This window comes from Eptesicus fuscus, chromosome 4 (assembly GCF_027574615.1).
Source record: "Eptesicus fuscus isolate TK198812 chromosome 4, DD_ASM_mEF_20220401, whole genome shotgun sequence".
In the NCBI taxonomy this organism is placed as follows: Eukaryota; Metazoa; Chordata; class Mammalia; order Chiroptera; family Vespertilionidae; genus Eptesicus; species Eptesicus fuscus.
The window spans coordinates 112,898,566-112,911,139 of NC_072476.1; the positions used below are offsets into that span (position 1 = coordinate 112,898,566).

The 12,574-nt window shown below is 48.3% G+C and overlaps 2 protein-coding genes across 3 annotated transcripts in view; both read left to right on the forward strand.

Annotated features, from left to right (window-relative positions):
* MAP3K1 (mitogen-activated protein kinase kinase kinase 1) overlaps positions 1 to 2,456 on the forward strand; it is a 42,952-nt gene extending 40,496 nt beyond the window's left edge. Inside the window, exons 20-21 of the mRNA XM_054715367.1 lie at positions 22 to 206; positions 1,794 to 2,456. Coding sequence (XP_054571342.1) covers positions 22 to 171 — 150 coding nt within the window. The 3' untranslated portion in view covers positions 172 to 206; positions 1,794 to 2,456. The remainder of the gene's footprint in view (positions 1 to 21; positions 207 to 1,793) is intronic.
* A 2,266-nt stretch (positions 2,457 to 4,722) lies between these two features.
* On the forward strand, positions 4,723 to 12,142 carry SETD9 (SET domain containing 9). Of its 2 annotated transcripts, none has more exons than XM_008160289.3 (6): positions 4,723 to 4,885; positions 6,161 to 6,528; positions 8,383 to 8,506; positions 8,710 to 8,825; positions 9,254 to 9,359; positions 11,863 to 12,142. In XM_008160289.3, the coding sequence occupies exons 1-6, from the start codon at positions 4,788 to 4,790 to the stop codon at positions 11,948 to 11,950; spliced, it is 900 nt and encodes a 299-aa protein (XP_008158511.3). In that variant the 5' UTR covers positions 4,723 to 4,787; the 3' UTR covers positions 11,951 to 12,142. The 2 variants fall into 2 exon arrangements, with proteins under 2 accessions (XP_008158511.3, XP_054571343.1); XM_054715368.1 differs by having other exon boundaries at positions 11,896 to 12,142.
* Positions 12,143 to 12,574: the final 432 nt, after the last annotated feature.

Below are 12,574 nucleotides of genomic sequence, written 5' to 3' on the forward strand. Positions count from 1 at the left end.
AGCCTGGTGTTTCTCCCACAGATCGCTAGTGCGACGACTGCCCCATCGATCCCGTCACACTTGTCTCCCGGGTTACGCGACGTGGCTCTTCGCTGCTTAGAACTTCAACCTCAGGACAGACCTCCGTCACGGGAGCTGCTGAAGCACCCGGTCTTCCGCACCACGTGGTAGCCAGCTGTGCAGACGGACGCACAGACGGATGCTCAGTAAGAGAAACACGTCAGTGGGAACCACGGTGATAATCCGCTGGCCTTCCTGCCACTGAACAGCTATGAACAAGCCCCGTGGGGAGCCCTTACCTAAGTATGTGATTGACAAATCATGTCTGTACCTAAGCTGAGTCTGCACCTGTGCCGAACTGCAAACCGTGCCTTTCAGGGACTGGCCCTCGGCGACAGGACAGCAAAGAGTTTGCATGACTAAGTAACAGAAGCATAGTTTTATGATTATTTCTCTCAGAGCACTTTTTCAGCAATATTAGCAGCTGAGGGGCTCAGGATCTGTTTTACTGTCTCAACTACTCTTCCATTTCGTATCGCAATCACAAGCAGGGGTCTGCTTTCGTGCAGTTTTTTGTCACTGGCTATATAAATCAGTATCTGCCTCTTTTTAGGTCAGACTATGCTATAAGTAGCAGTAAAGAAATATATTTTTTAAAGTTGGTAACTTCTTTATGACCCACAGTTGACCTCTATTTTTTTAAAAGCCTGGGCAATTGTGGCTCATTGTGCATTTTACTGTTGGCCCATTCATTTCGTTTTTGGAAATTATGGTTCTATGTTTTCATTTCACCTTCATTTTTTGTTTAATATTCAGGGAAAGGTGATCTTTTCAATCCAGAAAAAAAAAAAATAGAACTAAGTGTGAACTAGAGTTTGTTGAATATCTTGCTGTGGCAAGAGTTTTTTAATACAGAATTTTGTTTGTTTTTTTTTAAATTGGGTTTTACTACTACCTTCATTGAGTCCGTCACTGCTCTTCTGGTGCAGGTTAAACGTAAATTCAGAGAAAAGCAATTGTTCTCGGTGAGGCAGCGAGCCAAGATCAAGGTTACCTTGGAATCTGAGTTTCTGTAATTGGTTTCATTTGTAGGAAGCTTCACCATCTAAGCCTCACTCGTGTGGAAGTCGCCACCTCTGGTGAGCGCGGAGCTGCTGTTTTCCTTCTCTTCACAGGCGGCCCTGGTGGGGAATGAAAGAAAAATTAACTTCATTCCTCAACCACCAATGAGTGATAGTGTTTTTAAACTAGAAGTTTGCTTTGAACTTGGAAAATGTCCTCATAGAAAAGTGAACTGAATTTCAATTACAAACTAATTCACTGGATCCTGCACAATTATCTAATGGTTTTTGTCTCAGTTTAATTCGAATCCTGAAGGAAAATGGCAGCTCTTTATCCTTTTTTTGTGAATCTCTAAATCAAGTACTGATTAAGTTTTAACTCTTCAGAAGCCAGTTGAATCGTGGCGGGATGATAGAATTGGTTATTCTCAAAGACTCAGGATAAACTAAATAAGCTACACAGATTACATTTTAAATGTACATCACAAATTGGAAGTCACAAATAACTTACCAGGTAAGTTTACAGGGATATATTGCATATAATTTTTAAAAGGCAGTTTTTAAAATGTGAATGTATTTCTTAGTGAAATTTTACATTCCTTTGTTTTGGAAGATTGGCAATATTTGAAGAGTTAAAAATAGTACCGAAATGTGAAGTTTGGTAGCTCTAAATGTGTTGTACTTGACTTTCTTTTTTATTTCCTCTTTTTTGACTACTTGGCATTTTCGCAGTCTAATGAGATTGTTTCGAGTCCCACGTGCAGGCTTTAAAGGATGCACTCTTGCCATTTTATTACTGGAAGATCACTGGTCAGACGAATCTGGTCTGACAGCAACGTAAACTGTGTATACTGAGGAACCGCAGCGCATCAGTATTACTCTGCAGATCACCATGCCCGCCAGAGTGCAAGCTCAGACAGCGCGGCATGTCGAAGCCCATTGTTTGAGTGTGTGTGCAGTTCCCTCAGCTTGCTGGTAACTGTGGTGTTTTGTTTTGTTTTTGTTTTGTTTTCAATGCAAATGCGATGTAATATTCTTATTTTCTTTGGATCAAAGCTGGACTGAAAATTGTATTGTGTAATTATTTTTGTTCTTAATGTTATTTGGTACTCAAGTTGTAAATAACGTCTACTGCTGTGTATTCCAGTTTCTACTACCTCAGGTGTCCTATAGATTTTTCTTCTACCAAAGTTCACTTTCACAATGAAATTATATTTGCTGTGTGACTATGATTCCTAAGACTTCCAGGGCTTAAGGGCTAACTTCTATTAGCACCTTACTGTGTAAAGCAAATGTTACAAAAAAATCTCTGGGTTAAGAAAATTTGGCTTAAATGTATCCTTTGTTATTTTAAATATATCGAGATATTTTAATTAAAATTTTTACCCCATCGAACCAATTTTATAGTATTTGTACCTATTTTGGTGTTTTGTCTTTATAGTAAATAAAAGTTTTTGAACAAAGGTTGTTACTTTTACTTACTTTGAAATAATTTCATACTTAGGAGGAGGTTGTGAGAACACCACAAAGAACTCTCATCTACCCAGAGGCCCTGCTTGGGTTTTGCCAGCTGCCCAGTTATGTCCTTGAGAGCAAGAGGAGCCAAACCAAGGTCACGTGCTGCTCTTTAGGTGTCCTGTTTCTTCAGTCTCATTCCGTCCAGAACTATTCCTGAGTTCTCCCTGACCATTGACATTATGTACGTCCACATAAATATCTCACAGTTCCAGACACCATAGGTCAAATTCAATCAGTTCTATTCACATCTCTCTCTTGATACACTATGGCATTTTTTTTAAAAAAAAACTTTTAATATGGCATTTTTTAAAAAGCATGACATCTGCCCTCCTTGTTCCACTTGTGGGGAGAATGAAGGCTCCCTCCCCGCCGTGTCAGGCACACTGGAGCACAGTGACTGCTCCATCTGACCAGAGGGGAGACGTGATTTCGTTCCTGCTGCACAGGAGCTCAGGTGGCTGCAGATTTAGCCTCAGAACATACCTTGTCGTTGCAGTTTCTACTTTGTCCTTCATTGTTCTGCTCAGCAGGCGGTTTCTCACGTGAATCAGAATCCGAAACGCACTGATCCGACCCTGCGCGGCAAGAGGCATCACTGAGTAGCTGAGCTCACCAGCCCGTCCGCGTGTCTAGGTTAAGTTTCTGTATAAAGGGCACATGTTTGTCAATTTAGGAAAATATTAACTGCAGGCCACATAGACTCGAACAATGTTGGGTCTCCTGCCCACACAAAGTGCCAGTGAGTGCATCTATGAACCGATGCAGCAATCCTCCTGTACAGAGCAACTGCACCGATGCTGCCGTCGGGGAACTAGTGACCAACAGAAACGGGGAAATGGCCGTCTTCCTATGTCAGGACAGCTTTGTAGGTTCACTTCACGATGACTGGACGTAAGGGAGGTGCTGACGGACCTGGTGACCACTGAGCCTCAGGCATGACCTGGGTTGAATCTGGCTCTGCCACTTGCCAGCCGTGTAACCAACCCGTGGCTTTCGGAACCCCCCTTTCTGCATCTGTCAGGAAAGGGACAGTGTTGGGGGAAGAGGACTGATGTGGACCGCCAGGGCCAGGCACATTGGGTGCTCAGTACCTGTGTGTATGGAGTGTGTGACCAGAAGGGGGCAGACTCACGCCTGTGGGGCTAACATGTCCTCAGCGGGGCTGATGCTGACGGGTGTTCCGTGCCAATTTGTGTCTAAGGGGCCGGGGTGGCCAAGTTGGAATGAAGGGGGGAATGAAGCAGCCGTGTTCCAAAGCCTCCAAATTGCCAAAAGAAGCTGGAAATCTAGATTCTATGTGCTACTTCCTGACGTTTAAACATCGGAAACGAACTTACTATGAACTGTAGCGCTAAATCAAACTCATACGCTGGATTTGGCCTCTTTTTGACCTCTGACCTGGGTCCAGGCACATGGAAATGAGATAGAAAACGGGAGGGGAACCTCAGCTTTGGGAACCTGTCTCTCCTCAGACAAATGGATAAACGAGAGGAGGGGCAGGTGGAGGCGCTGGCTGTAGACGCCGGAGAGCGGGCCTCTGAGAACGACATGTCCACGCGCCGACGGGACATGCTCGCCACGAAAGCCTGGTTGCCGGGCAGCCGACGGTGCGTCTGCAGCGGGAACAGCCGCCAGCGTGGGCAGAGCCCGGGCTTACTCCGCAGCGGTGCTCTGCCGGGACCTGCGACTCCGCCGGCCCGGCCTCCCCACAGCCACCGCCGTCGCCGCGGTCCCGGCCTGCGCTCGGCTCCGCCCTCCAGGCTGTGGGGGCCGGCGGGGCGGGGTGTGCGGCAGGGCCCGCGGGCCCCGAGCTGAGGTCCCGGCTCTGGCGTGCTTCTGAGGCGGCGTTTTCCGTCGGAGCCGAGGTGCTCCACGCGCTTTCTCCACACGGGAGGGTGGGGCGGTGACACGGACGGAGGCGGCGGCGAGGCGCCGACACTCACCCTGGAGGGCCGCAACCTCCAGTGCGAGCCGAAGGCCGGGCGTCAGACCAGGCACCTCCCGGCCTGGGGCCCGCGGGAGACGGCTCCTCCCGCCACCGCGTCAGAATGGCCGCAGGCTGTAGACCGACCATCCAGAACCGCCCGGGCGAGTCCCGGAACCGGTGCTCGCCAGCCGGGCCCGGCGCCGAGCCGAGGGCGGGACTCGCGCCGCCGCTCCGCCCCCGCCGGGCGCGCCCACGTCCGTCCCGGGCGCCGCGGGGCCGCCATGCCGGGCCGCCTGCTGCGGGGCCTGCGGCAGTGGTGGCACCGTTACCGGTACCGCTTCGTACCTTGGATCGCGCTGAACATAAACCACAACCCCAGGTGAGCGGACGAGGCGGCTCCCCGCGGGGTCTCCCTTCAGCCGGGAGGCGCCACCGCGGTCGCGCCCCCTGAAGCCCGCGGGCCCGGGGTGGGCGGAGCCTCAGGCCGACAGAGCTTCCGGTGGCCGCAGGCTTTGTGGTGGGCGGGGCCTGGGTGGGCGGGGCCTCGGGGGAGGAGCTTCCGGCGGCCGGTGGGTCTAGGAGACCGCAGGCTCGTGGTGGGCGGAGCCCGAGGTGGGCGGGGCTACGGCTGAGAAGGCCGGAGTCGGTGGGCTGGGGGCCGCACGGGGCGTGCGGCTTTGGGTGGGCGGGGCCTGAGGCCTAGTTCCCGTCGTACCCCGCGCTGCCAGGTGGGCCCGGTAGGGGTCGCCCGCGGGCGGTGTCGCTGGTGTCCCTCGCGGTCGGCGCGGACTGGGCCGCCGGCGTCGGGGCAAAATAGAGGAACTTTTGAGGAAGAAGGAAACGAACGCCTGCAGCGTGAGGGTGCGTGGCCCTTCTCCCGCCGAGGTGTCGTTAGGCGCTGGGGGCGCCGTAGGGAGGCCGAGCCGAGTTGTTGACGCGGTGAGAGCACCTCAGCCCCGCGGTGCGGGGACGGCTCCGAGTGGCGGGTGCGTAAAAAGGAGCCAAAAGACCCTAAAAACGCGGAGCGTGGCGTTCAAACACGGAGTCAGCGGGGAGAGGGGGTGCCGGGGCAGTGAGGGGACAAGCCCACGGATGTCCACGAAAGCGACTGATAACCAGAGTTTCTGGTGCACCGTTAACTCTGTCCAGAAATAAGAATAAAACTCGTACGGGGGGAACGCGATGCTGTCATTGAGGGGGTGCTCACTCCGGGGGAGAGTGTGACCGCGGGAGGCGTCACCCTAAATTTGTGCTGGAAACCACGCCCAGGAAAGGCCGTCACGTGAGGGCTCTCGGCGGCGGCCTCACGTGAGGCTGTGCGTGCGGCCCCGCCCCCCGCCGGCCGCCCCCGGACCGGGCGCCCCTGAGGCCTCCCGCCGCGGCTTCCTGATCTGGAGGACGAGGGCGAACGTGGGGGCCCAGCAGCGTGTGGTCCAGACCGGGCCTTCCGGAGTCCGGCTGCTCGGGGCTCGGGGCGGGCTTGTGGGAAGTTCGGTCACTCTCCCCCCAAACAACTCCTTTTATGAGATTCTCAGCGCTCCGCCCTCGAACCCCGAACCCCGGAGAGGAGCCTTCTCCGGGGCCGGCGACCAGAGGCGTCAGGCAGGCTGGCTCTGGCGGAAGGGCGGTGAGCAGGCATCCCTCCCGTTTCCAGGACCCTCCGGGACGTCCCAGGGGAAGCCAGAGACAAAGTCATCTCGGACGAAGAGGTCCTGGGGGCACTGCTGCGCCTCTTCCGGGCGCTCTTCACCCGCGACCTCCCTCGCCAGCGGGAGGTCCTGACGGTGCTCCCGGAACCCGTCCGGTCCAGGTATCCAGACCTGCGGTCAGTCCAGCCTCCGAGGGCGAAGGTGCTTGAACGCGGACAGCACCAGCCGAATGCCTTCAACCCAGAAGACGTTCTGTATGAGACGCTGGGTTTCAGTGTTGCCCGAGCAGCCAGCTCCTTGGTTTCCGCCGGAAGGGGTGTCTTCGTCTCGAAAGGACTGGCACGAAAAGGCGCCGTTGTCTCCATGTACCCTGGTAATGGCCCAGCTCGTACCTGGCCCGACGTTCTCATGTGCCCACAAACATAAGCTCAAAAACACAGCCAGCCTGTAACCCACACCGTGAGAATTTGCATTGGAAACTCGGATTTCCACGGGTTTTTAAATCCCGGTTTGGAAATTAACTGCTTGTAAATTATCTTACGTTAGAAAGTATCCATGTGTACTTGTGGGATACACGCACTCTTAAGGAGATTTTTCTACTCAATGTTTAAATTCAGGAGAATACGGTATGGCCTGCTTTGATCAGACTTCAGACATGTTACTTAGAAAGCACTAGAGAGTAAGTCAGTTTGGTTTAGATAAATGTAAAACTGATAGGGGTTGAAACATGGAAGATAGAACATAAACTCATAAATCACTAAATAGCCCTAGCTGGTTTTGCTCAGTGGATAGAGCGTCGGTCTGTGGACTGAAGGGTCCCGGGTTCTATTCCAGTCAGGGCACATGCCGAGGTTGTGAGCTCCATCCCCCGTGGGGGGCATGCAGAGGCAGCCGATCAATGATTCTCTCTCATCATTGATGTTTCCCGCCCTGCCTCTCTCTTTCTCTCTTCCTTCCTCTCTGAAATCAATAAAAATATATTAAAAATAAGTAAATCACTGAATAAAGACCTTCCTGCCATTTCTGCACTGGAAAGTAAGCAGCTTCTTTGCAGATGATTAACTAGAACAGCGGTCGCCAACCGGTGGTCCGTGAGGTCTGAAAGGTTGGCGACCGCTGAACTAGAAGGCTCAGGAAGATGTGTCATTGGTTGAACTGGTGAGGGTTTGGCGAAATGGAAAATATATGTGGATGCTCAAGTCAGAGCTGTTTCCAAAAAGTCCTCTGACCATTTCCTAATCGGCATCCCTAAGCAAGGGAGGCTCACTCGACACAGTTAGCTCTGCGAAGACTGAACAGAACACGCCAGCAACAAGTTAACACTGAAACAAGCGTAATAGGTCCACGTGCCTGGCACCACGCAGCACCGGCGTGTGTCCTTTTCTCCTTTGCCAGTGAAAGGAGGGACAGCCGGAATGCCCGGCTCATCTGTTCCCGTGTATGGCTACGATATTTGTCATTGACAAATATATTTCTTAAAAGAGGCTTTGATAGATGTCTAATCACACTTTACTAAAAACAAAGGAACAAAAACGGCAAAGCAGCCTGGCTGGCGTGGCTCAGTAGTTGAGCATCGACCTATGAACCAGGAGGTCATGGCTCAATTTCTGGTCAGGGCACAGGCCCAGGTTGCGGGCTCGATCCCCAGTAGGGGGTGTGCAGGAGGCAGCCAGTCAATGATTCTCATCATTGATGTTTCACTCTCCTTCCCCCTTCCTCTCTGAAATCAATAATAGATACATATTTTTTTAAAAACACACAGCAGCTCTGTCTGGGTAGCTCATAGGGTTAGGGTTAGGAATTACTCAGGGTTAGGGTTAGGGTTAGTTAGGGCTGCAGGTGTGATCCCCTATCAGGGCACATACAAGAATCAACCAACGAATGCATAAATGAGTGGAACAGCATATTGATGTCTCTCAAATGAATTAAAACAAAACCCCAGGATTGTACAACTGACTCTGAAATGTGTTCACATTTTTATTAACCAAGTCATATTTCCAGCTGTGTGGGCATGTTGGTTCTGTGCTCTATCTGCTATTGGGCCCTCTTCAGAGGGTGAAATTGCCCAAGAGAATGTGGTAGTCTAAGCTGGAGGTAAGAGATTAGAGAAAAGTTTGAGAAAACAAGTTCTTACAAGTTATGTATGTGTTCCAGAGAAAGGTCCTTATCATGGTGTTAGTGGGCTTTACATGTTGCTGTAATATCCCTTTGTCTTGTTGCATGACAGGTACAGTATATCAGAAACACGAGCCAGTCTTTTTCCAGTCGATTGGAAATCCATTTATTTTTAGATGCCTGGATGGCGTACTCATTGATGGAAATGACAAGGGAATATCGAAAGTCGTGTTCAGGTAAGTTGGTGCCTAGGTTTGAACTTCATTATCGGAGACGAAATCACATAGCAATGACTATGACCAGTAGCGTTGGTCGCCCTATTGATGGAAGTGATTTTGTAAGAGAAATTGCACTTTCTCAGTTGTAGGGCTGGTTTTGTAATTCTGAATTTTCGGATCCAGAGGAACAGTCGGTTGGCTGATGCTCTCACCTGTTTCAGGTCTTGCAGTGGAAGGGACCGACTTGGCCCTTTGAGAATGAGTGACAGCACCTGGCTGACATCAGAAATTCAGAACCCTCTGGCAGTAGGCCAGTATGTCAACAATTGTTCCAATGGTAAGTGGGCACCATGGGGTGAGAGAGACGGGGTGGTGCTTCCTTCCTGTGCCACGTGACCGAGAGCCGGAGGCGGAGGAGCTGAGCATGTCCGCTCGTCAGAGCCTGGAGTAAACACACACACGCACACACAGGCATCCCAAAACTGTAGATGCACTTTAACAGCTGATTTCCGTTACATTTTGAAGATGAAATGCATTTTAATAAACACTGCCCTTATAATTATTCAAAGTGTATATGCATTTGGGGGGGACACTTTATATATATGTTTTGTACATATAAAACCCAGCAGTGCCCAGGACGTAATAGGGATTATTAATTTGCGCATGTCCTCATGATTTAGAAATCCATACGAGTGTCATAATTCAGTGCTGGTTTCCGTGGCCTAGTAAAAGGGCTGTTTCTAAAAGTTACACACTTGTTCCTAGACAGACCAGCCAACGTCTGCTATCAGGAGTTCGACGTGCCCCCGGGTTTCCCTGTGGAACTGAAGCAGTACCTCCCCAACACCGCCTACAGCTGCGCCCAGCAGAGGTGAGCCTCCCAGGAGCCTGCCTGCCTTGTCCTGAGCTGTACACATTTTGTCTTAAAAAAAAAACAAAAACTGTATAGAATTTGGGGTACGTAGTTTCTTTCTTTAGTGAGAAATGATAACTTAGATTTTTTTAAAAATATACTTTTTATTGATTTTTTACAGAGAAGAAGGGAGAGGGATAGAGAGTTAGAAACATCGATGAGAGAGAAACATTGGGGATGTGCCCGCAACCAAGGTACATGCCCTTGACCGGAATCAAACCTGGGACCCTTCAGTCCGCAGGCCACTGAGCAAAGCCAGTTAGGGCGATAACAGACTTTTAACACCTTAATGTGTTCATGTAAACTTACTTGAAAATAAAAATTCTCCATGAGCTTATTAGCTCATTCTTATTATTGTTGCCCATTTTTATTCTAGGTAAGAGAATAAAAGAGGCTTTGATAGATGTCTAATCACACTTTACTAAAAACAAAGTGTGATTAGAACAAAGAACGTGTGGGCACGTTCTTTATAAGTATCAACCTTAAAGTTTTTTTTAAGTGATTCTACTGTTTTTTCCAGCTACAAAATCTTCAAAAACGTTTGTACTCTAGTCATTTTAAGGATCGCGCCTCCAAATGACAGGATTGGACCTAGCTGAAGGGGCCAAATTACACGTGATTTCTTTTGCTCTTTCCACTATTAGATTTGGAAACTTGATCGTGAAAAAAGGAGTAGGCCGACAATACTTAAATTAAAAAATAAAAATTTAAAAAATAGTGAAAAAAGGGAAATATTCAGAAGATAACATTTTTATTGTGGCAATTTTCTGTCCATTAAGTCTTCTGAGAATACTCAAGTAACAGTTTTCTTTTTTTTCAAGTAACAGTTTTTAATAAGTGATTCTGTGGAGTTATCAACAATGCGGTAGGAAAATGTAATCTTTATATCATTTCACTGAGTTGTCATTTGCTAGCAAACTTAATTTTGTATGGGTCCTATTGTCCTTTTAAAGTGAATAGTACTTAAAACTTGATAACTTTTCTCCGTGTGTGTGTTGGGTATTTATGTTTAGTTTTCTTTAACATACTCTGGGGCATAATGCGTTACTACCCAACCAGTACAGGAAACACTACATGAGTAGGAACATTGAAGATTACACTCTAGCCGAAACCGGTTTGGCTCAATGGATAGAGCGTCGGCCTGCGAACTGAAAGGTCCCAGGTTCGATTCCGGTCAAGGGCATGTACATTGGTTGTGGGCACATCCCCGGTAGGGGGTGTGCAGGAGGCAGCTGATCGATATTTCTCTCTCATCGATGTTTCTAGCTCTCTATCCCTCTCCCTTCCTCTCTGTAAAAAATCAATAAAAATATTTAAAAAAAAAAAAAAAAAAAAGATTACACCTCTTGCCCTGGCCAGTGGTTAGAGCGTCAGCCGCACATGGGACAATCGGTCTGGGGTTCAATTCGCCATGAAGGGCACAAACCTGGGTTGCAGGTTCAATCCCCAGATCAATAGGATACGTGCAGCAAGCAGCTAGTCGATGTCTCTCTCACATCAATGTTGCTCTCTCTCTCCCCTTCCCACTCTCTCTAAAAAAAAAATCCATGGAAAAGGTATCCTCAGGTGAGGATTAACAAAACAAAAAAGATTACATGTCTTGGTGTGTCCATAAAAAGTATTTTTTAATCCAATTAATTTCAAGTAATGTTTCTAGCTTTGCAGAATACAAACATACAAATTAATTTTAAAATGCTAAACTTATAATGAATATCATTTTTAAATGCTTTTTTGCGATACCAGTTTTAAGGACCTGAGCATAGGTGTTCAGAAGTAGTCAGTTGTACAGTAAAGCATCAAACAGACTGTCAAATTACAGGGGGAAAGTTAGGGAGAGATGGGGGAGATAAGAGATCAATCAAAGGACTTGTATGCATGCATATAAGCATAACCAACGGATGCAAAACTCTGGGGGGTTAGGGCATATATGGGAGTGGGGTGGGGGGGGCAATGGTAAGATATGTACACATATAATACCTTAATAAAAACAATTGAAAAAAAAAAAAGTAGTCAGTTGTATAAGCTCATTGATCTGCCCTAGCTGGTTTGGCTCAGTGGACAGAGCGTCAGCCTGCGGTCTGAAGGGTCCCGGGTTCCATTCCAGTCAAAAGCACATGACCGAGTCGCAGGCTCAGTCCCCAGTAGGCAGGAGGCAGCCGATCAAGGATTCTCTCATCATTGATGTTTCTATCTATCTCTCCCTCTCTCCCTTCTTCTCTGAAATCAATAAGAATATATTTTTAAAAATAAAATTAAAAAAATAAGCTCATTGACCTGTGGTCTTTTTAAATGACAGTCATAGTCTCCTTTTAAACACCTCCATCAGGGCTAGTATCGCCTCATGGAGATCAAGTGCATCCACTAAAGGCAGGAAGGAATGTGAACAAAATGGTGCCCACGACCCCCTCTGGCCGTTAGCGAGCTCTCCCTGTCCGCACTGACGGGTGCTTCTTGCTCTCAGGCCCCTTCGCTGTGTCGTCCTCGTTGCTCTCAGGGACGTCGGCCGAGGAGAAGAGCTGCTCTCCAACTACTACACCATTGTCCGCTGACGGAACCAGGAAGCAGCTTTCTCCTCAGTCCATGGGAAGATTGTGGTTAGTCACTTCTCAATTCCAGAGTGGGAACTTCTATTTTGTTTCAATTCCATGATAAAAATTATTTCTTAATTTCAATTTCAAATTTGCAGTGCAACTCCAATTTTACTTCATCTTCACCTAAATAAAGTAGCTTATTAAAACCTACTGCCTGCATTAATTTTAGTTTTTCTTTTACTATATCTTGTGTCCATATACATGTGTGGTTTACAAAATTTTAGCCAAGTCCTCAACAATTCTTTTACTGTTGATGTATAGGAACTTCTGAAAAATGTTCTTACAGAATAAACTAAAGCCAAACATTTTTTGTTACCATGAGTTAATTGGTGTGTGTATGTGTCTGTGTGTAGATTGTTTTAGCTAAGGGAGAAACGGTTGGAGGGGCGGTATACTACTTTCTTTGCACATTTACACAGACATTAAAACAGCATGTGAGACTGGCATGGCAATAGTCAACACAGCAGTGGTGGGGCAACACGAGCACCTAGCTCTTATGTCTCCACGTGGCATCCCTGACACCAGTGTGAACTGAGTGCGCCTAGTGAAGTGTCCGTGTCTCTATCAGGGCCAGGGCCTGGG